Genomic DNA, 23,532 nt, shown 5'->3' with positions numbered 1-23,532 from the left:
CTCCTATTCTCTCCAGTCTTTTGATTCTGGTCTCTTGTGCAATTCACCCCACATCATTTTTAGCGACGGATCCTCAGGGAATTATAGACCCATTAGTTGAACGTCTGCTGTGGGGAAGTTACTATAATCTGTCATTTGGGATAGTTACTAAGCATGTGGACAAACATGAACTGATCAGAGAGCCAGCATGGATTTGTAAAGGATATGTCATGTCTGACTAACCTAGTTGATTTTTTTGAGGCCACCGACATGGCAGTTAAGAAAGTGTCTGTAGATGTTATTCATATGGACTTTCAGAAGACATTCAATATTTTCTATACGAGAAATTGTTAGTAAAATTGAAAGTGTGTGGAATTGGAGGCAACCTATTGATGTGTAGGGAATTGCTTAGGACGCAAGAGGCAGAGAGTTGGGATATTGGGTATGTACTAATCAACAGGATGTGACTCGTGGTGTCCCCCAGCCTACCGTTCCTCCCCTCCCTCCCCCTGCCAGCCCCGCCCCCCCGTCCCTGAAGTGTCAAGTGCCACTCCAAAATCCCTGTGGAGAAGACATCTAGGGAGTAAAGCGGTGGGTGCCCATAGCATTTACGTAAATAACCCCACCCCTGGGATTTGGAACAAGATCAGCACTGGGTTATACCGGTGGGCAGAAGTTCCACCCCACCATATTTCTGCTGTTAGATTGGACCTCCTGGACGTTTGGGCCTCGAGGAATTTCAGGCCCAGTATTATCTTTATTTTCAATTAAATAGTACAAAGCACAGAAATCAGGTAAATACTAAAAAATATTCACATTAACTCATATTTACATACTGAAAATCCATAAATGGCCAAATACACTTTATGGGCCCAAGTTTCGAGCCGCGCCTAGAACGGCGCAGTCCCGACCTGGACGCCCGTTTTTCGCGCCACAAAGTGCGCCTAAAAAAACCCTCCAGATTCTCCACCTCCCTGCAGGTCCTCTGGCCCTTGGCGCAGTGCAGCACGAGCTGTAGGGGGCGGAGCCAGGTCCCTGCGCTGAAAACAGTGCCGGGACCTCTGCACATGCGCGCTACACTGGGCGCGCATGTGCAGTAGCTCCAGGCGCCCAAAACTATGTAGGAGAGGCCGAATCACGCAATCCCTAGCCCTGGCTGAATGGCCTCACTGGGGCTGCGTGCATAAGGCTCCTCCCACGGCCAGCTCCTGCTTCCTCCCGACCCGACTCCCGCTTCCGGACCGGACCCAACACCAACCTGATTCCCGCTTCCCCCCCGCCCCCGCCCCGGACCGGACCCAACAGCGACCTGACTCCCGCCACCCCTCCCCCTCCCCCCCGGACCCGACTCCCGCCCCCCCCCCTGCACCGGACCCGACACCGACCCGACTCCCGCTTCCCCCACACCCCTGGACCCGACCCGCGCTCCGCTCCGCTCCCCCCCACCCCCGGACCCCCCACACCAGACCCGACACCAACCTGACTCCCGCTTCCCCCCCCCGACCCCGGCTCCCCCTCCCCCCCGGACCGGACCCGACATCAACCCGACTCCCGCAACCCCCCCCCCCCGCCCCGACACAGACTCCCGCTCCCCCTCCCCCCCCCGGACTGGATCCGACCTGACCTCCCTCTCCCTCCCTCCCCCCGACCCGACCCGAACTGACCTCCCTCCCACCACCACCCCGAACCGCGCTCCCCCCGACCCGACCCAACGCCACCTACCTGTAAATCTGGTGCTGGGGCCAGGCCCGGCCCTAAGTCTCGGGCCCGGCCCATTCAGCCTCCACCTACCCCCCCCCCTTCTCCTCTCCCCCCCCCCCCCAAATCTCCTTCTCCTTCCCCCCCCCCCCAATCTCCTTCTCCTTCCCCCCCCAATCTCCTTCTCCCCCCCAATCTCCTTCTCCTTCCCCCCCCCAATCTCCTTCTCCTTCCCCCCCCCCAATCTCCTTCCCCCCCCCCAATCTCCTTCTCCCCCCCAATCTCCTTCTCCCCCCCAATCTCCTTCTCCTTCCCCCCCCCCAATATCCTTCTCCTCCCCCCCCCAATCTCCTTCTCCTCCCCCCCCAATCTCCTTCTCCTTCCCCCCCACCCCCATTCTCATTCTTCTTCCCCCCCCACCCCCATTCTCCTTCCCCCCCACCCCCATTCTCCTTCCCCCCCCACCCCCATTCTCCTTCCCCCCCACCCCCATTCATTCTCCTTCCCCCCCCCATTCCCCTTCATTCTCCTTCCTCCTCCCCTCCAATTCTCCTCCCCCCCCATTCTCCTTTCTCCCCCCCCCCCAAAATTCTCCTCCCCCCATTCTCCTTTCTCTTCCCCCCCCCCATTCTCCTTCCCTCCCCATTCTCCTTCCCTCCCCATTCTCCCCCCCCCCCAAATTCTCCTTTCTCTCCCCCCCCATTCTCCTTTCCCCTCTCCCTCTCCCTCTCCCTCTCCCTCTCCCTCTCCCTCTCCCTCTCCCTCTCCCTCTCCCTCTCCCTCTCCCTCCTCTCGCTGTCAGAAACACAGACACTGACAGACAGAAAATGAGAGACACACACAGACAGACAGAGAGATAGAGACACTGACAGAGACACACTGGGGGGGACATCCCAGCACGCTGTTGGAAGGCTACCGGTGCTGCAGTCGGTAAGTAGAAAATGTTTTATTTATTGATTTTTTTTTAATTATTTCTTATTAATTTTTTTTGATTGATTTATTGGTTGACTTATTGATGTATTTATCATTTATTATTGATGATGGCTCTTTATTTGTAAAACTGAAGTGTTTAATGTTTGTAAACTTCCCTTTAAACCCCCCCCTCCCCTCCCCCCTCACCATTCCCTACACCTGATTTGTAACCTACGCCTGATTTTCTAAAGTGTAGACAAGGTTTCTTTGAGCGTACAAAAATCTTCACTTACTCCATTCTAAGTTAGTTTGGAGTAAGTTTTCACTCACGAAACTTTGAAATCAGGCGTAAGTGGCCGGACGCGCCCCCTTTTGAAAAAAAAATTCTGTTCCAAAGTGAAACTGTTCTAACTGACTAGAACTGGAGCAAACTAAATGACGAGAATTCCGATTTCTAAGATACTCCGTTCTACACCAGTTTCTCCTAAAAATCAGGAGCAAATCATGTGGAAACTTGGGGCCAGGGCACCCTCAGACCGCTTGTAATTCTGAACAGCATATCCAGCCTGCTTTTAGCCAATCCAGTGTGAATCTTTGTTGACCCTCAAACAGGGTGTTCAGGACATGATTCAAACAACTTTGCAAAAGATTTCCTTGTTTAACTCCAAGGCTGCTACTTAACCCCAAAAGCTGTTAAATCCAACAAATTCTATTGCATTTTAAATGCACTCCCATCCAACAATATCTCAAGTCTTCCAATTCACACAAAATACCACAACCAAATACTTAAATACATAAACTCAGTAAATCTTGGTCATACAGATAACAAAATAATGTAAATTCCAATAGATGTCATCCACTTCACAACTTGGTGTCAAACATACACAGATGATTTATTTCATAGCAGGGAATGCTGCTGTTAAGGAAATAAGCGGATGTGATCACAATAGACAGTCTGATTAAAATTAAAGTTTGTGAAATTGTGACATTGTTTCAGAAATTAAATTATTTTTGGGTTAACCAATTGTGCCATAATGCTTTCATACAGCATTAAATAAGAACATAAGAAATAGGAGCAGCAGTAGGTCATTCGGCTCTTTGAGCCTGCTCCATCATTCAATAAGATAATGGCTGATCTTCTACCTCAACTCCACTTTCCTGCACTATCCCCATATCCCTTGATTCAAATGGTATTTATTCAGCATAGAAACTGCTTATTTTTAAGTTATATTTTTGGGACACACGAAAAGAAACGGTAAAGTCGGTTTGGTTAATAGGTCACTTCAGATTAATAGCGTTCAGATAAACAGTTTGGCTGCTACGAGAGTAACTCACTCAATGAAGGAGAACTAACTTCTCTGATTCAAATTAATAGATTTGATTTCTGAAATTTTGTTTATGGGATAATAGATAACCAAACCTGCATTCTACTTAACTGCTATTTGTTAAACTATTCTGAAGAGGATATTTAACAAAGAGACTTTGAACAAATAATTTGTTTTGGTCTTCACGGTAGAAAACATTAAAAGCATCCCAATGATTGATAATCAAGGGGCTATTGGGAGGAAAAGTACTAGGCAAACGAATGGGACTAAAAGTCCCTTGGATCTGATGGCTTGCATCTAGGGTCTTAAAAGAAGTGGCTGCAGAGATAGTGGATACATTGGTTGTAATCTACCAAAATTCCCTGGATTCAGGAGAGGTCCCAGCAGATTGGAAAACCGCAAATGTAACGCCCCTATTTAAGAAAGGAGGGAGGCAGAAAGCAGAAAACTATAGACCAGTTAGCCTAACATCTATCATTGGGGAAATGCTGGAGTCCATTATTAAGGAAGTGATAGTAGGACATTTAGAAAATCATAATACAGTGAAGCAGAGGTTTTATGAAAGAGAAATCATGTTTGACAAATTTGCTGGAATTCTTTGAGGATGTATTGAGCAGAGTGGATAAAGGGGAACCAGTAAATGTCATGTATTTGGATTTCCAGAAGGCATTCGATAAGATGCCACATAGAAGGTTACTGCACAAGATAAAAGCTCACGGGGTTGGGGGTAATATATTAGCATGGATAGAGGATTGGCTAACTAACAGAAAACAGAGAGTCGAGATAAATGGGTCATTTTCAGGTTGGCAAACTGTAATTAGTAGGATGCCACAGGAATCAGTGCTTGGGCCTCAACTATTTACAATCTATATTAATGACTTGGATGAAGGGACCGAGTATAATGTAGCCAAATTTGCTGATGATACAAAGATTGGAGGGAAAGCAAATTGAGTGGAGGACGCAAAGAATCTGCAGAGGGATATAGATAGGCTAAGTGATTGAGCAAAAATCTGGCAGATGGAGTATGTCGGAAAATGCAAGGTTATCCACTTTGGTAGGAAAAATAAAAAAGCAAATTATTATTTAAATGGGGAGAGATTACAAAATGCTGAGGTAGAGGGATCTGGGGGCCCTTGTACATGAAACACAAAAAGTTAGCATGCATGTATGTATAGCAAGTAATTAGGAAGTCAAATGGAATGTTGGCCTTTATTGCAAGGGGGATGGAGTATAAAAGTACGGAAGTCCTGCTAGAACTGTACAGAGCATTGGTGAGACCACACCTGGAGTACTGTGTACAGTTTTGGTCTCCTTATTTAAGGAGGGATATACCTGCATTGGAGGCAGCTCAGAGAAGGTTCATAAGGTTGATTCCTGAGATGAAAGGGTTGTCTTATGATGAAAGGTTGAGTCTATACTCATTGGAGTTTAGAAGAATGAGAGTGGAGCTCATTGAAACATAAGATTCTGAAGGGGCTTGACAGGGTAGATGCAGAGAGGATGTTTCCCCTTGTGGGGAAATCTAGAACTAGGGGCCATAATTTCAGAGTAAGGGGTCGCCCAACAGAAATGAGGAGGAATTTCTTCTGTCAGAGTCATGAATCTTTGGAATTCTCTTCCCCAGAGAGCTGTGGAGGCTGGGTCATTGAATATATTTAAGGTGTAGACAGATTTTTGAATAATACGGGAGTCAAGGGTTATGGGGAGCGGGCAGGGAAGCCAAGATCAGATGAGCCATGATCTTATTGCATGACAAAGCAGGCTCAAGGGGCCAAATGGCCTATGCCTGCTCTTATTTTTTATGTTCTTAGCAAACTTTCAGCATAATACATTCAGTAGAATGTTCATGAGATGAAAGGACAAAAAACCTAGGACTTAATTGGAAAATAGTCCGTCTTGTTCCACTCCACTCATTCTAATCCAGCACTAGAGAGGGCGCAGAGAAGATTTTGCCAGGACTGGAAAATGTTATTAGCTGAGGAAAGATTGGATAGGCTGGGGTTGTTTGATAGAGTGGATAGTAAAGACCTGTTTCCCTTAGCAGATGGGTCAATAACCAGGGGGCATAGATTTAAAGTAGTTGGTAGAAGGATTAGAGGAGAGATGAGGAAAAAAATTTCACCCAGAGGGTGGGTTCTGAAACCCTCACCATATTTAAAAAGTACTTGGATGTGCACTTAAAGAGCCGTGACCACAGGGCTACGGACCTAGTGCTGGAAGGTGGGATTAGGCTGGGGTAGCTCTTTTTCGACCGACAGAGACACGATGGGCCAAACGGCCTCCTTCTGTGTTGTAATTTTCTATGATTCTATAAGAAACAAAACATGGTCAATTTTATTCTATCAAATCATTTTTTTATCGTAAACGTCAGATCGTGGCTATCTAACCCTGCAATAAACCAGACAGCTAAAAACTGCAACGGTTTCGGTGGAATGGCAGCTATTGGCTAACTATTGCCAATTTTATTTTTTGGCCGGCTTCTCTGATCAGTTTCACAACGATGTTATGCAATACGCCCAGTTATGATGTGGCAAATTATATGTCTAAGAACAAATGGATGACAATCAACTGATTAAAGTTTACAAAAATACTTCATACCTAATTCGCGCGTTACACCTGGTGCACTCTGCAAATTTCACTTGTGAGTTTAGCAGTTCTCCAAGCAGTTTTTCTTGCTGGATGTGAACATGCGTAAAGTTTACTTTAAGGGTTTTATTTTTTTACTAAACATCTAATCATAACATTGTTATTATTCTTAAGCAAGTTACCTCAAAAAGGACGGAATAAAAAATCTGGGCTTTTTTTTTTACATCATATGCGAATAGCTGCCGACTTCGCAGCCTCACTGTAACCTGTTGCAGACAGCTGGCATCAAGAGCAGCTTTCACCAGTGATAAAATAAAGACAAGACAGTTCAACCCTCCGGTCAAGGAGCTCTGATCACAGTGATTGCTTTAAGTGAGTAGCCGCCGGCTGCGCACTCACCTCCGAACTCGCTTGGCCATCATTCACAAGCCGTTTCTCTCCGGTATAAACACTCGCTCACTCAGTCAGTCACTCACACGGGGGCTCCGGGGTGGTTAATGTCCGATAATGAATACATCGGGGAGATCAGGCCGGCTGAGGGTCGCTGCTGGCTGACTCAGTGCCAGCAGTGGAGTCATCATATCCCCCACCCTCAGTGTGTCTTGACTCTTGTCAGCTGCTGTCAGACTCCGGCTCTGTTTCTATATCCCGCCAAATCTCGCGCCCAGCCTCCCTCTCAAATATTCGCCTACAACATTTGAATGTGCGCACGCGTCCTGACCGTTCATAGGCCGAGAATCAGCCGAGTGCGGCGGGGGTGGGCGGGCCAGCTGGAACGCGAACGCATTCGTCACATTGCGTAAGATGGGGCGGGGCTCGCCGCAGTGCACTGTGGGCATTGTAGTTCGCTCTGAGCGTACGCTCTGAGCGCCCTGAACTGGTTTCCCTTCGTCGCGCGAGATAAATGGCGACAGCGCCATCTTGTGTGCTGCTCGTACCGTGTCTGGAGTTGGAAACCGGGGACAAGTCTTGCAGCCCCGTGATTGGCTTTGTGCGGTGTGAAGTGTGTGTCTGCTCCAGTCGATCTCCCCTGCTGTTGCATACAGCAAATGCCAGAATATGGTCCCTCGGTTACTGATCCCTGTGCCCCTGCTATCGTTGTGTTGCTGTTGCTCTCTGTCTCTTCTGCTTCATTTTTTCCCCTTTGTGAGAGATGATGTTGGGTGACAGGAAAAGAAATGAGCAACGGCTGTAGGCTGCTTTTGCGGTGGAGTCTGTGGCGAAAATAATTTATAGCAGCTCCATTCTCATCCTCTGATCATTTTATGCTTCTCCACCTCTCACTCCCATTATGTTCCCTACTACTTTCCATTATCTATTCCCCTTCAAACCCATCACTACTACTGAAAAGACTTGGATTTATATAGTGCCTTTCACGATCACCGGACGTCTCAAAGCGCTTCACAGCCAATTAAGTACTGTTGTATTGTTGAAAATGCGGCATACAATTTGTACACAAGCAAGCTCCCACAAACAGCTAAGTGATAATGACCAGATAATCTTTTTTTTGTTATGTTAATTGTGGGATAAATACTGGCCAGGACATGGGGGATAACTCCCCTGCTCTTCTTCAAAATACTGCCATGGGATCTTTTACGTCTACTTGAGAGAGCAGACGGGACCTCGGTTTAACGTCTCAGCCGAAAGATGAGAACGCACCTTCAGCACTGCACTGGAGTATCAGCTTAGATTTTTTTGTGCTCAAGTCCCTGGAGTGGGACTTGAACCCACAACATTCTGACTCAGAGGCGAGAGTACACTGAGCCACAGCTGATAGAAAAGTCTCTTTATCACTACACAAAAGCAAAATACTGCGAATGCTGGAATCTGAAATAAAAACAGAAAAAGCTGGAAATCTCAGCAGGTAAGGCAGCACCTATTAAGAAGAAGCAGTGTTAACGTTTTGGGTCGATGACCCTTCATCAGTACTGGAGTGTTCAGAAAGAACAGATTCTTAACAAGCACTGAAAGGGGGAAAGGAAGATAGAACAAAAGGGAAGGCCTGTGATAGGTTGGAAGACATGAGAGATTAGAGAGACAAAAGGGATGATGGCCCAAATTCAAATGGTAATGCCAGGAGTTAGAAAAACATTTGTCAAGATAGGGTATGAATGGTGGGATAATGACCAACTGCCATTAGAGACGAGGGAAAAAAAAGAAAGAAACAAGCTCTGGGGGCGGGGGGGGGGGGGGGGGTGGGAGTGGGAGGGAGGGAGCCAAAGATTGCCAGCGGTTACGCTCTGAAATTTTTGAACTCGATATAGTCCAGAAGGCTGTAAAGTGCCAAAACGAAAGAGGAGGTGCTGTTCCTCGAGCTTGCGTTGAGCTTCGTTGGAATGGATTGGAGAATTAAAGTGACAGGCGACCGGAAGCTCAGGGTCACACTTGCGGACTGAATGGAGGTGCTCCGCAAAGCGGTCACCCAATCTACACTTGATCTCCCCAGTGTAGAGGAGACCACATCGTGAGCAGCAAATACAGTATACTAAATTGAAAGAAGTACAAGTAAATCGCTGTTTCACCTGGAAGGAGTATTTGGGGTCCTGGATAGTGGGAAGGGAGGAGGTAAAAGCACAGGTGTTGCATCTCCTGCGCTTGCACGGAAAGGTGTCCTGGGAAGGGGAGGGGGTGCTGAGGGTGATTGCAAAATGGGGAGGGAGCGGTCCCTTCGGAATGCTGGGAGGGGAGGAGAGGATGTGATTGTTGGTGGGATCACACTAGAGATGGCGGAAATGGCAGAAGATTATCCTTTGAACGTGGAGGCTGGTGGGGTGAAAGGTGAGGCCAAGGGGAACCCTGTCATGGTTCTGGGAGGGAGGGGAAGGAGTGAGAGCATAGGTGTGGGAAATAGAACAGACACAGTCGAGGGCCATGTTAACCACGGTGGAGGAAAATCCTGTGTTGAGGAAAAAGAAAGACATGTCAGAGGCACTATTGTGAAAGATGGCGTCATCAGAGCAGATGCGACGGAGACGGAGAAACTGGGAGAATGGAATGGAGTCCTTACAGGATGCAGGGTGGGAGGAAGTCTAGTCCAGGTAGCTGTGGGAGTCAGTGGGCTTATAGTGGATACTGGTCGAAAGCCTATCCCCAGAGATGGAGATGGAGAAGTCGAGGAAGGGAAGGGAAGAGTTGGAGATGGACCATGTGAAGGTGAGGGAAGGGTGGAAATTAGATGCAAAGTGAATAAAATTTTCAAGTTCAGGGCGAGAGCAGGAAACGGCACCGATACAGTCATCAATGTACCGGAAAAAGAGGTGAGGGAGGGGACCCGAGTGGGACTGGAACAAAGAATGTTCCACATATCCCATGAAAAGGCAGGCATAGCTAGGAACCATGAGGGTTCCCATAGCAACATCTTTAATTTGGAGGAAGTGAGTGGAGTTAAAGGGGAAGTTGTTCAATGTGAGAACAAGTTCAGCCAGGCGGGTGGTGATGGATGGGGACTGGTTGGGCCTCTGCTCGAGGAAGAAGCGGAGCGCCCGCAGGTCACCCTGGTGGGGGATGGAAATGTAGAGGGATTGGACATCCATGGTGAAAAGGAGACGGTTGGTGTTATGTAGGAATAAAGAGTCTGATTAGATACCATGAGCTCAAAGTAAAGTGTGACTTTAGTCTTTTATTGAGGTCTCCAGAGTGCCTCTCCAGCCTGTGAGGCCTCCTTAACTACTAGTGCTCCCAAGGGATTGTGGGATCCCTTGGAACTCCAGGGGATGAGCCCTCTGGTGGCTACACAAGGTATATATAGGTTTACACATATATAACAACATTCCCCCCCTCCCTCAAAGTAAATAGTGTAACTATTTACAAGGTGAGTCAATCTGGGGCCTTCCTTTCCCTGGTTGATCGTCTCGGTGCAAATGCTAGTTTTGGTGAATCGTTTGTTGGGCCCTTGGTGGGCTGCTGTGCAGCTGGCCTTGCTGGGCTGCCTGGTGTGGGCTGAGTCCTGCTGGGCTGCTGTAGGTGATGGGTTCTGCTGCGTGGTCAACTGCGGTGGTTGTCACTGATGTGTATGTTGAAGGGTCAAAGAAGGTAGGGTCCAATGTGGGTTGCTCTGGATAGTCCGTAAATCTGAGTTTGATTTGGTCCAAGTGTTTCCGGTGGGTGAGTCCATTTGAAAGTTTGACCCAAAACACCCTACTCCCCTCTTTGACCACAACAGTGCTTGGAAGCCACTTGGGACCTTGTCCATAATTTAATACAAATACAGGATTATTGATTTCAATTTCGCGTGACACATTTGCACTATGATGATATGTACTTTGTTGAAGCCGCCTGCTCTCTACCTGTTCATGTAGATCAGAGTGGACTAACAAGAGCCTTGTCTAAGTGCCCTTTTCATCAGCAGTTCAGCGGGTGGAATCCCAGTGAGCGAGTGGGGTCTCATGCAGTAGCTAAGCAGGACTCGGGATAGGCGAGTCTGCAGTGAGCATTCAGTTACCCTCTTTAAACCATCTGCTTGATGGTTTGCACTGCTCTCTCTGCCTGACCATTGGATGCTGGTTTGAACGGGGCAGATGTAACATGTTTGATCCCATTACGGATCATGAACTGTTTGAACTCGGCACTGGTAAAACATGACCCGTAGTTGCTCACAAGGACATCAGGCAGGCCGTGCGAGGCAAACATGGCCCGCAGGCTTTCAGTGGTGGCAGCGGACGAGCTTGCCGACATTATCTCACATTCAATCCATTTGGAGTATGCATCTACAACTAAAAGGAACATTTTACCCAAAAACGGGCCTGCATAGTCGACGTGGACCCTGGACCACGGTTTGGAGGGCCAAGACCATAAACTTAGTGGCGCCTCCCTGGCTGCATTGCTTAACTGCAAGCATGTGTTACATTTGTGCACACAGGACTCTAAGTCCGCATCGATACCGGGCCACCACACGTGGGCTCTGGCTATCGCTTTCATCATTACAATGCCTGGGTGAGTATTGTGGAGATCACTGATGAAAATGCCCCAGCCCCTCTGTGGATTACCTCACAGAAGACAGTCTGCCTGTATAGACATTTCATCTTTGCGCCACTGGTACGGCTTTATCTCTTTCTGCATTTCCGCTGGGACACTGGACCAGCTCCCGTGAAGCACACAATTTTTTACTAGGGACAGTAAGGGGTTCTGGCTCATCCAGGCTCTAATCTGTCGGGCTGTGACGGTTGATTGCTCACTCTCGAATGCTTCCGTAACCATGACTAAATCTGCGGACTGTGCCATTTCCACCCCTGTGGTGGGCAATGGCAGCCTACTGAGAGCATCGGCACAGTTTTCTGTGCCTGGCCTGTGGCGGATGGCATAGTTGTATGCGGACAACGTGAGTGCCCATCTCTGGATGCGGGCCGATGCATTCGTATTTATCCCATTACTTTTGGAAAAAAGGGTAATCAGTGGCTTGTGGTCATTTTCCAATTCAAATTTGAGCCCAAACAGATATTGATGCATTTTCTTTGCCCCATAAACACACACACTAATGCTTCTTTTTCAATCATGCTGTAGGTTCTATCAGCCTTAGACAGACTTCTGAATGCATAAGCAACTGGTTGCAATTTGCCAGATTAATTAGCTTGATGCAATACACACCCAACGCCGTATGACGACGCATCACATGCTAGTACCAATCTCTACCCTTTCTCTCATCATGTAAGGTACTGCTCTGACCTTGTGATGGATGGATCGCACCTCCGGAATTAGGTGGATCTGCACTTTTGCTCCTTGGAACTTCCCGATGCCTGGTTCGAACAGCGAAGGGAACTTGTTTAAGACCTGGGCACACGAAGTGTCGTCAGCGGGCGAGAGCGCTCGGACGTCGACCCAGTTCCAGTGTATCTTTCCCAGCCAGTTCCTACCGAGCAGCCTGGTACCATCAGCCGGTACCACCCAGAGTGGTAGCTTGTGCATTGCTCCATCGTAGGAGACCTTTACAGTAGCACTGCCGATTACGGGAATCAGTTCCTTTGTGTAGGTTCTCAGTTTCATGTGAATGGGAGTCAAGACTGGCCTTGAGGCCTTGCTGCACCACAATTTATCAGAAGTCTTTTTGCTCATAATGGACTGGTTCGCGTCCGTGTCCAGCTCCATTGACACCGGGAATCCATTTAATTCAACCTTCAGCATTATCGGGGGACACTTTGTGGTAAATGTGTGCACCCCATATACCTCTGCCTCCTCGGTCTGAGGCTCTGGTTCATTGTGATCTGCCGTGTATCTGTCCTCCTCTGCAACATGGTGGTTTGCAGGATTAACAGGATTTGCAGCTCGCCTGCACATACATTGGAGGTGTCCCATTGTTCCACAGCCCTTGCAAACATACCCTTTGAAGCGGCATGAATGGAAACGATGATCATCCCCGCAGCACCAACAAGGTGTTAATGGCCTTGCATTCATCACCCTTGATGGTGGACTCTGAGACATCTGTGGACATGCAACTGCAGGCATGGGGGGCCTGCCCTGTACGTTGTGGTTTGAAAACAACATCACTTTGTTCACAGTACTTGTTGCAGCACTCGTGTGCTGAGAGATTTGATTAATATTGTCACTGGTGGCAATGAACGCCTGGGCTATCGCTATGGCTTTACTCAAGGTTGAGGTCTCTACAGTCAGAAGTTTGCGAAGTATCACTTCATGGCCAATGCTAAGTACGAAAAAGTCTCTGAGCATGTGCTCCAAATGTCCTTCAAATTTGCAATGTCCTGCAAGGTGTCTTAGCTCGGCGACATAACTCGGCACTTCCTGGCCTTCAGACCTTTTGTAGGTGTAGAACCGGTACCTCGCCATCAGAACGCTTTGCTTCGGATTCAGATGCTCTCCGACCAGTGTGCACAAATCATCGTATGATTTCTCTGTAGGTTTCGCTGGAGCAAGCAGATTCTTCGTAAGGCCATACGTTGGTGCCCCGCAGCTGGTGAGGAGAATCGCCCTTCGTTTGGCAGCGTTCGCTTCTCCTTCCAGCTCGTTGGCCACAAAGTATTGGTCGAGTCGCTCCACGAAGGTTTCCCAATCATCTCCCTCCAAAAATTTCTCCAGGATGCCCACTGTTCTCTGCATTGTTGGGTTCATCATCTGTATCTCGTTGCCAGTTGTTATGTATGAATAAAGAGTCTGACTAGATACTGTGAGCTCAAAGTAAAGTGTGACCGTAGTCTTTTATTACAGTAGGAGTTGTGTACAGACCTCCAAACAGTAATAGGGATGTTGGGGAGGGCATCAAACAGGAAATTAGGGGTGCATGCAATAAAGGTGTAGCAGTTATAATGGGTGACTTTAATATGCACATAGATTGGGCTAGCCAAACTGGAAGCAATACGGTGGAGGAGGATTTCCTGGAGTGCATAAGGGATGGTTTTCTAGACCAATATGTTGAGGAACCAACTAGGGGGGAGGCCATCTTAGACTGGGTGTTGTGTAATGAGAGAGGATTAATTAGCAATCTCATTGTGCGAGGCCCCTTGGTGAAGAGTGACCATAATATGGTGGAATTCTGCATTAGGATGGAGAATGAAACAGTAAATTCAGAGACCATGGTCCAGAACTTAAAGAAGGGTAACTTTGAAGGTATGAGGCGTGAATTGGCTAGGATAGATTGGCGAATGATACTTAGGGTGTTGACTGTGGATGGGCAATGGCAGACATTTAGAGACCGCATGGATGAATTACAACAATTGTACATTCCTGTCTGGCGTAAAAATAAAAAAGGGAAGGTGGCTCAACCGTGGCTATCTAGGGAAATCAGGGATAGTATTAAAGCCAAGGAAGTGGCATACAAATTGGCCAGAAATAGCAGCGAACCTGGGGACTGGAAGAAATTTAGAACTCAGCAGAGGAGGACAAAGGGTTTGATTAGGGCAGGGAAAATGGAGTACGAGAAGAAGCTTACAGGGAACATTAAGGCAGATTGCTAAAGTTTCTATAGGTATGTAAAGAGAAAAAGGTTAGTAAAGACAAACGTAGGTCCCCTGCAGTCAGAATCAGGGGAAGTCATAACGGGGAACAAAGAAATGGCAGACCAATTGAACAAGTACTTTGGTTCGGTATTCACTAAGGAGGATACAAACAACTTCCGGATATAAAAGGGGTCAGAGGGTCTAGTAAGGAGGGGGAACTGAGGGAAATCTTTATTGGTCGGGAAATTGTGTTGAGGAAATTGATGGGATTGAAGGCCGATAAATCCCCAGGGCCTGATGGACTGCATCCCAGAGTACTTAAGGAGGTGGCCTTGGAAATAGCGGATGCATTGACAGTCATTTCCAACATTCCATTGACTCTGGATCAGTTCCTATGGAGTGGAGGGTAGCCAATGTAACCCCACTTTTTAAAAAAGGAGGGAGAGAGAAAACAGGGAATTATAGACCGGTCAGCCTGACCTCAGTAGTGGGTAAAATGATGGAATCAATTATTAAGGATGTCATAGCAGTGCATCTGGAAAATGGTGACATGTTAGGTCCAAGTCAGCATGGATTTGTGAAAGGGAAATCATGTTTGACAAATCTTCTGGAATTTTTTGAGGATGTTTCCAGTAAAGTGGACAAAGGAGAACCAGTTGATGTGGTATATTTGGACTTTCAGAAGGCTTTCGACAAGGTCCCACACAAGAGATTAATGTGCAAAGTTAAAGCACATGGGATTGGGGGTAGTGTGCTGACGTGGATTGAGAACTGGTTGTCAGACAGGAAGCAAAGAGTAGGAGTAAACGGGTACTTTTCAGAATGGCAGGCAGTGACTAGTGGGGTGCCGCAAGGTTCTGTGCTGGGGCCCCAGCTGTTTACATTGTACATTAATGATTTAGACAAGGGGATTAAATGCAGTATCTCCAAATTTGCGGATGACACTAAGTTGGGTGGCAGTGTGAGCTGCGAGGAGGATGCTATTAGGCTGCAGAGTGACTTGGATAGGTTAGGTGAGTGGGCAAATGCATGGCAGATGAAGTATAATGTGGATAAATGTGAGGTTATCCACTTTGGTGGTAAAAACAGAGAGACAGACTATTATCTGAATGGTGACAGATTAGGAAAAGGGAAGGTGCAACGAGACCTGGGTGTCATGGTACATCAGTCATTGAAGGTTAGCATGCAGGTACAGCAGGCGGTTAAGAAAGCAAATGGCATGTTGGCCTTCATAGCGAGGGGATTTGAATACAGGGGCAGGGAGGTGTTGCTACAGTTGTACAGGGCCTTGGTGAGGCCACACCTGGAGTATTGTGTACAGTTTTGGTCTCCTAACTTGAGGAAGGACATTCTTGCTATTGAGGGAGTGCAGCGAAGATTCACCAGACTGATTCCCGGGATGACGGGACTGACCTATCAAGAAAGACTGGATCAACTGGGCTTGTATTCACTGGAGTTCAGAAGAATGAGAGGGGACCTCATGGAAACGTTTAAAATTCTGACGGGTTTAGACAGGTTAGATGCAGGAAGAATGTTCCCAATGTTGGGGAAGTCCAGAACCAGGGGTCACAGTCTGAGGATAAGGGGTAAGCCATTTAGGACCGAGATGAGGAGAAACTTCTTCATCCAGAGAGTGGTGAACCTGTGGAATTCTCTACCACAGAAAGTAGTTGAGGCCAATTCACTAAATATATTCAAAAGGGAGTTAGATGAAGTCCTTACTACTCGGGGGATCAAGGGTTATGGCGAGAAAGCAGGAAGGGGGTACTGAAGTTTCATGTTCAGCCATGAACTCATTGAATGGCAGTGCAGGCTAGAAGGGCTGAATGGCCTACTCCTGCACCTATTTTCTATGTTTCTATGTTTCTATGTCTCCAGAGTGCCTCTCCAACCTGTGAGGCCTCCTTAAGTACCAGTGCTCCCAAGGGATTGTGGGATCCCTTGGGACTCCAGGGGATGAGCCCTCTGGTGGATATACAAGCAGGTTTACACATATAAATCAGTTGGAGCGAGGAATCTCTTTTTGACTAACTGCTCAACACCTGTCTTTTCCCTTTTCCGGTTCCATCCACTCCCTCTGAGGGCAGATGGCAAATTTGCAAAGTGAGGGGTGATAATTGTGGTTTTGAAATGAATGGCATCAGTACATGATCATGGAATCATAGAAAATTACAACACAGGAGGCCATTTGGCCCATCGTGTCTGTGCCGGTCAAAAAAGAGTTACCCTGCCTAATCCCACCTTTCAGCACTAAGTCCATAGCCCTGTAGGTTATGGCTCTTTAAGTGCACATCCAAGTATCTTTTAGATGTGATGAGGGTTTCTGCCTCTACCACCCTTTAAGGCAGTAAATTCCAGACTCCCACCACCCTCTGGGTGAAGAAATGTTTCCTCATCTCCCCTCTAATCCTTCTACCAACTACTTTAAATCTATGCTCCTTGGTTATTGACCCCTCTGTTAAGGGAAACAGGTCTTTCCTATCCACACTACCTCGGCCCCTCATAATTTTATACACCTCCTCTGTTCCAAGCAAAACAACCCCAGCCTATTCAATCTTTCCTCATAGTTAAAGTTTTCCAGTCCTGGCAACATCCCTGTAAATCTCCTCTGCATCCTTTCTTGTGCAATCAGATCCTTCCTGTAATGTGATGACCAGAACTGCACGTAGTACTCAAGCTGTGGCCTAACTAATGTTGTATATATTTCTCGCATAACTTCCCTGCTCTTGTATTCTATGCCTTGACTAATGAAGGAAAGCATACTATTCTCTGGGAAAAGAATCACTACCTGACGTCTAACCTAGATCTAGCCCTATACAACTTAAATGTGTGACCCCTGGTCCTGCCTAAACTATTTACTTGAAATAAACTGTCAGCTGGAACACTGTCTATTCCCTTCATTATCTTATAAACCTCAATCAGATCCCCCCCTAAGTCTATGCTGCTCTGAGGTATAGAGTCCAAACTCTTATAGCCTATCTTGATAACTAAGATGCTTTAGATTTAGAATTAGTCTAGTGGCCCTTTTCTGCATCCTTTAAAGAGCCTCAATATCATCCACCATGTGAGGAAACCAAAACTGGACACAGTATTCCAAGTGTGGCCTGACTAAGGTCTTGTACAAGGACGCCTCATCTTATACTCAATTATCCTATGGATACACCCAACACCCTATTTGCTCTAGCTATCGCTGCACGGCATTGCTCATGTACCTTTGAGGACCTTTCTATCTCCACCGTCTTTAATGCCTTTCCTTGGAGGGTGTATAAAAGGGGTCAGAGGGTCTAGTAAGGAAGAGGAACTGAGGGAAATCTTTATTAGTCGGGAAATTGTGTTGGGGAAATTGATGGGATTGAAGGCCGATAAATCCCCAGGGCCTGATGGCCTGCATCCTAGAGTACTTAAGGAGGTGGCCTTGGAAATAGCGGATGCATTGACAGTCATTTTCCAACATTCCATTGACTCTGGATCAGTTCCTATGGAGTGGAGGGTAGCCAATGTAACCCCACTTTTTAAAAAAGGAGGGAGAGAGAAAACAGGGAATTATAGACCGGTCAGCCTGACCTCAGTAGTGGGTAAAATGATGGAATCAATTATTAAGGATGTCATAGCAGTGCATCTGGAAAATGGTGACATGATAGGTCGAAGTCAGCATGGATTTGTGAAAGGGAAATCATGCTTGACAAATCTTCTGGAATTTTTTGAGGATGTTTCCAGTAAAGTGGACAAAGGAGAACCAGTTGATGTGGTATATTTGGACTTTCAGAAGGCTTTCGACAAGGTCCCACACAAGAGATTAATGTGCAAAGTTAAAGCACATGGGATTGGGGGTAGTGTGCTGACGTGGATTGAGAACTGGTTGTCAGACAGGAAGCAAAGAGTAGGAGTAAACGGGTACTTTTCAGAATGGCAGGCAGTGACTAGTGGAGTGCCGCAAGGTTCTGTGCTGGGGCCCCAGCTGTTTACATTGTACATTAATGATTTAGACGAGGGGATTAAATGCAGTATCTCCAAATTTGCGGATGATACTAAGTTGGGTGGCAGTGTGAGCTGCGAGGAGGATGCTATTAGGCTGCAGAGTGACTTGGATAGGTTAGGTGAGTGGGCAAATGCATGGCAGATGAAGTATAATGTGGATAAATGTGAGGTTATCCACTTTGGTGGTAAAAACAGAGAGACAGACTATTATCTGAATGGTGACAGATTAGGAAAAGGGAAGGTGCAACGAGACCTGGGTGTCATGGTACATCAGTCATTGAAGGTTGGCATGCAGGTACAGCAGGCGGTTAAGAAAGCAAATGGCATGTTGGCCTTCATAGCGAGGGGATTTGAATACAGGGGCAGGGAGGTGTTGCTACAGTTGTACAGGGCCTTGGTGAGGCCACACCTGGAGTATTGTGTACAGTTTTGGTCTCCTAACTTGAGGAAGGACATTCTTGCTATTGAGGGAGTGCAGCGAAGGTTCACCAGACTGATTCCCGGGATGGCGGGACTGACCTATCAAGAAAGATTGGATCAATTGGGCTTGTATTCACTGGAGTTCAGAAGAATGAGAGGGGACCTCATAGAAACGTTTAAAATTCTGACGGGTTTAGACAGGTTAGATGCAGAAAGAATGTTCCCAATGTTGGGGAGGTCCAGAACCAGGGGTCACAGTCTGAGGATAAGGGGTAAGCCATTTAGGACCGAGATGAGGAGAAACTTCTTCACCCAGAGAGTGGTGAACCTGTGGAATTCTCTACCACAGAAAGTAGTTGAGGCCAATTCACTAAATATATTCAAAAGGGAGTTAGATGAAGTCCTTACTACTCGGGGGATCAAGGGTTATGGCGAGAAAGCAGGAAGGGGGTACTGAAGTTTCATGTTCAGCCATGAACTCATTGAATGGCGGTGCAGGCTAGAAGGGCTGAATGGCCTGCTCCTGCACCTATTTTCTATGTTTCTATGTTTCTATGAATGTTGAGCATTTGCCCAACTCACATGCATAACACTGCACTTATCTAAGTTATACATCATTTTCCAGTCTCGAGCCCAATCTCCCAACATATTAAGACCTGCCTGAAGCAAACGAACATCTTCTACAGTTCTAACACTCGCACAGATCTTGGTATCATCTGCAAATTTGCAAATTGTGCCCCCAACCCCAGGATGATTTTGGAGTAGTGTGCAGGAGTTTGGAGGAGGGTGAGGCCTGATAACATTTAATGTGGTCTTTCCACATCTGGTGATAGATGTAAACCAGTTATACGCCAGAAAAGTTCAAGTCTACACCTCTGACTTGAGAGAGCAAAGATTGAGGCCAAAGCAGGAGGAATGACTGGGATAGGAACGAGTAAAGGTTTTGCTAGGAACAAAAGCATCAAAGGTGGAGGAGAATGAGTGCTGAGCAGCTCGGCAGCTGTATCATGGTAAATGGAGGGTCAGTGGCTAGGCAGTGTTGATGAGCTGTGGCTCGGTGGTAACACACTTGCTTATGCGTCAGAAGGTTGTAGGTTCAAGATCCATTCCTCTATTTATCTCAACACATCAACTTTTCACTGTCCTGGGTTGTTAATTAAATAACTGAATCATTCAAAATGTTTTTACAAAAATATCATATGCCATTTTTTCCTCCGTAACTGACATTTTTAATGTGGAAAATAAGGTATAAAAAAATTTTTTTTTTTACAATCACATAAAATTTACCCATTGAATTGTCCTTTGTGACTGCACTAAAGTTTTTACTATGTCAAAACATTAGGCTTCAACTTAATTATTTCTACCTGGAGAGAACATTCTATGCATTCTGAATTAGTGCAGTATACAGAATTGTACGCACTTCCATCCCTCCCCTCCCCCACCGCCGCCGCCATGCAGTAAGTTCCTAATTGCACCAGATGGTTCCCCACCTTGCCAAAGCTTCCAACTCCCTTCCCCAGTCTAGCTGCACCCCAGGACCACCTGAGCCAGATCTTCCTCCACATTCCCAGAATCCAGGACCCTATCTCATTGCTTGTAAACTCTTCGACTTAATTCCAGTGCTCCCTGATACCAGGGCCACCCCAATGTTCACTGACTTGGGACCTCCCTCGCTGATACACCCAGGATCCCTCGACAAGTGATCCCAAATCCTGGAACCCCCTCTGTAGTGTTAATGAAATCCTGCCCCCACCCCCCCATCCCCCCCACACAGTGCTCCCAGACCCTGGTATCCACCTCATTGTACTCCATAGAATCATAGAAATTTACAGCACGGAAGGAGGCCATTTTGGCCCATCGTGTCCGTGCCGGCTCACCAAGAGCTATCCAGCCCAATCCTACTTTCCAGCTCTTGGTCCGTAGCCCTGTAGATTACGGCACATTAAGTGCACATCCAAGTATTTTTAAAATGTTGTGAGGGTTTCTGCCTCTACCACACTTTCTGGCAGTGAGTTCCAGAACCACACCACCCTCTGGGTAAAGAAATTTCCCCTCATATCTCCTCTAAACCGCCCCCTAATTACTTTAAATCTATGCCCACTGGTTGTTGTCCCTTCTGCCAAGGGAAACAGGTCCTTCCTATCCTCTCTATCCAAGACCCTCATAATTTTATACACCTCAATCAGGTCTCCCCTCAGCCTCCTCTGTTCCAAAGAAAACAGACCCAGCATCTCCAATCTTTCCTCATAGCCAAAATTCTCCAGTCCAGGCAACATTCTTATAAATCTCCTCTGCATTCATTCCAGTACAATTACATATTTCCTGTGATGTGGTGACCAGAACTGCATATAGTACTCCAGCTGCGGCCTAACCAGTGTTTTATACAGTTCAAGCATAACCTCCTTGCTCTTGTATTCCATGCATCGACGAATAAAGACAAGCATTCCGTATGCCTTCTTAACCATCTTATCTACCTGGCTTGCTACCTTCAGAGATCTGTGGACCTGCACTCCAAGGTCCCTGTGTTCATCTACACTTTTAAGTGGCCTACCGCTTAATGTGTATACCCTTTCCTTATTAGCCCTCCCCAAGTGCATTACCTCACACTTATCCGGATTGAATTCCATTTGCCACTGTTCTGCCCACCTGACCAGTACATTGATATCTTCCTGCAGTCCGCAGCTTTCTTCTTCATTATCAAGCACACAGCCTATTTTAGTGTCATCTGCAAACTTCTTAATCATACCCCCAACATTTAAGTCCAAATCATTGATATATACCACAAAAAGGAACCCAGCACTGAGCCCTGCAGAATCCCACTGGATATAGCCTTCCAGTCACAAAAATATCCATCAACTATTACTCTTTGCTTCCTGCCTCTGAGCCAATTTTGGATCCAACTTGCCACTTTGCCCTGGATCCCATGGGCTATTACTTTCGTGACCAGTCTGCCATGTGGGACCTTATCAAAAGCTTTGCTAAAATTCATATACACTACATCATATGCACTGCCCTCATCGACCCTCCTGGTTACCGCCTCAGAAAATTCAATCAAGTTAGTCGGACATGACCTTCCCTTAACAAGTCCATGCTGACTATCCTTGATTAATCCATGTCTTTCCAAACGAAGATTTATTCTATCCTTCAGGATTCTTTCCAATAATTTTTCCCACCACCGAGGTTAGGCTGACGACTCAGTCTGTAATTACTCAGTCTATCCCTTTCTCCTTTTTTAAACAAAGGTATAACATTAGCAGTCCTCTGGCACTACACCTGTAGCCAGAGAGGATTGGAAAATGATGGTCGGCCTTTGCTATTTCCTCTTTTGCTTCTCTTAACAGTCTGGGATACATTTCATGCGGGCCTAGGGATTTATCCACTTTCAAAGCTGCTAAGCCCCTTAATACTTCCTCTCTCACTATGTTTATCTCGTCTAATAATTCACACTCCTCTTCCCTCATTACAAAGTCTGCATCGCCCCTATCTTTTGTGAAAACAGATGCAAAATATTCATTAAGAATCATACCCACGTCTTCTGCCTCCACACACAGATTTCCTTTATTGTCTCTAATAGGCCCCACTCTATCTTTAGCTATCCTCTTGTTCCTAATGCATTTATTGTTGTGTATCTGTAAAGCATGCACTCCCATATTCCGCCACCAGGGAGCGCATCCCCTGAAGTCCCAAGGGATCCCAGCATCCCTTGGGAGCACTCTATATAAGCCGGCCCCTAAGGCCTGTTCCTCATTCTGGAGTGTCTTAATAAAGACTGAGGTCACCATTACTTTAACCTCCCTGTGTGCAGTCTCATCTGTGTTAGGAACACAATAACTGCAATGAGTATACAAATCCAACGCAAAGAACATAAGAACATAAGAATTAGGAACAGGAGTAGGCCATCTAGCCCCTCGAGCTTGCTCCGCCATTCAACAAGATCATGGCTGATCTAGCCGTGGACTCAGCTCCACTTACCCGCCCGCTCCCCATAACCCTTAATTCCCTTATTGGTAAATATCTATCTATCTGTGACTTGAATACATTCAATGAGCTAGCCTCAACTGCTTCCTTGGGCAGAGAATTCCACAGATTCACAACCCTCTGGGAGAAGGAATTCCTTCTCAACTCGGTTTTAAATTGGCTCCCCCGTATTTTGAGGTTGTGCCCCCTAGTTCTAGTGGAAACAACCTCTTTGCCTCTATCTTGTCTATCCCTTTCATTATTTTAAAAGTTTCTATAAGATCACCCCTCATCCTTCTGAACTCCAATGAGTAAAGACTCAGTCTACTCAATCTATCATCATAAGGTAACCCCCTCATCTCCGGAATCAGCCTCGTGAATCGTCTCTGTACCCCCTCCAAAGCTAGTATATCCTTCTTTAAGTAAGGCGACCAAAACTGCACGCAGTACTCCAGGTGCGGTCTCACCAATACCCTATACAGTTGCAGCAGGACCTCCCTGCTTTTGTACTCCATCTCTCTCGCAATGAAGGCCAACATTCCATTCGCCTTCCTGATTACCTGCTGCACCTGCAAACTAACTTTTTGGGATTCATGCACAAGGACCCCCAGGTCCCTCTGCATCTCAGCATGTTGTAATTTCTCCCCATTCAAATAATATTCCCTTTTACTGTTTTTTTTCCCAAGGTGGATGACCTCACACTTTCCGACATTGTATTCCATCTGCCAAATCTTAAACCAAATCCCTTAACCTATCTAAATCTCTTTGCAGCTTTTCTGTGTCCTCTACACAAC

General features: G+C 46.7%; 1 protein-coding gene across 9 annotated transcripts in view; it reads right to left on the bottom strand.

The window, feature by feature from the left end:
- mybl1 (v-myb avian myeloblastosis viral oncogene homolog-like 1) overlaps positions 1–7,218 on the bottom strand; it is a 113,282-nt gene extending 106,064 nt beyond the window's left edge. For 6 of the 9 annotated variants that reach the window (XM_070891477.1, XM_070891539.1, XM_070891531.1 and 3 more), the window contains exon 1: positions 6,900–7,218. Coding sequence is in view for 1 of the 9 variants with exons in the window: in XM_070891487.1 (XP_070747588.1) it covers positions 6,900–6,922 (23 nt within the window). In the remaining 8 variants the exon portion in view is untranslated. Of the gene's footprint in view, positions 1–6,121; positions 6,223–6,682; positions 6,739–6,899 lie in introns of those variants that run through there. The other 3 variants (XM_070891516.1, XM_070891522.1, XM_070891503.1) reach the window with 3 other exon arrangements.
- Between the last annotated feature and the right edge of the window lie 16,314 nt (positions 7,219–23,532).

This window comes from Pristiophorus japonicus, chromosome 1 (assembly GCF_044704955.1).
Source record: "Pristiophorus japonicus isolate sPriJap1 chromosome 1, sPriJap1.hap1, whole genome shotgun sequence".
NCBI classification, from domain to species: Eukaryota; Metazoa; Chordata; class Chondrichthyes; family Pristiophoridae; genus Pristiophorus; species Pristiophorus japonicus.
Note: the sequence above shows the minus strand (reverse complement) of the source record. Positions and strands in the feature narration are given on the sequence as shown.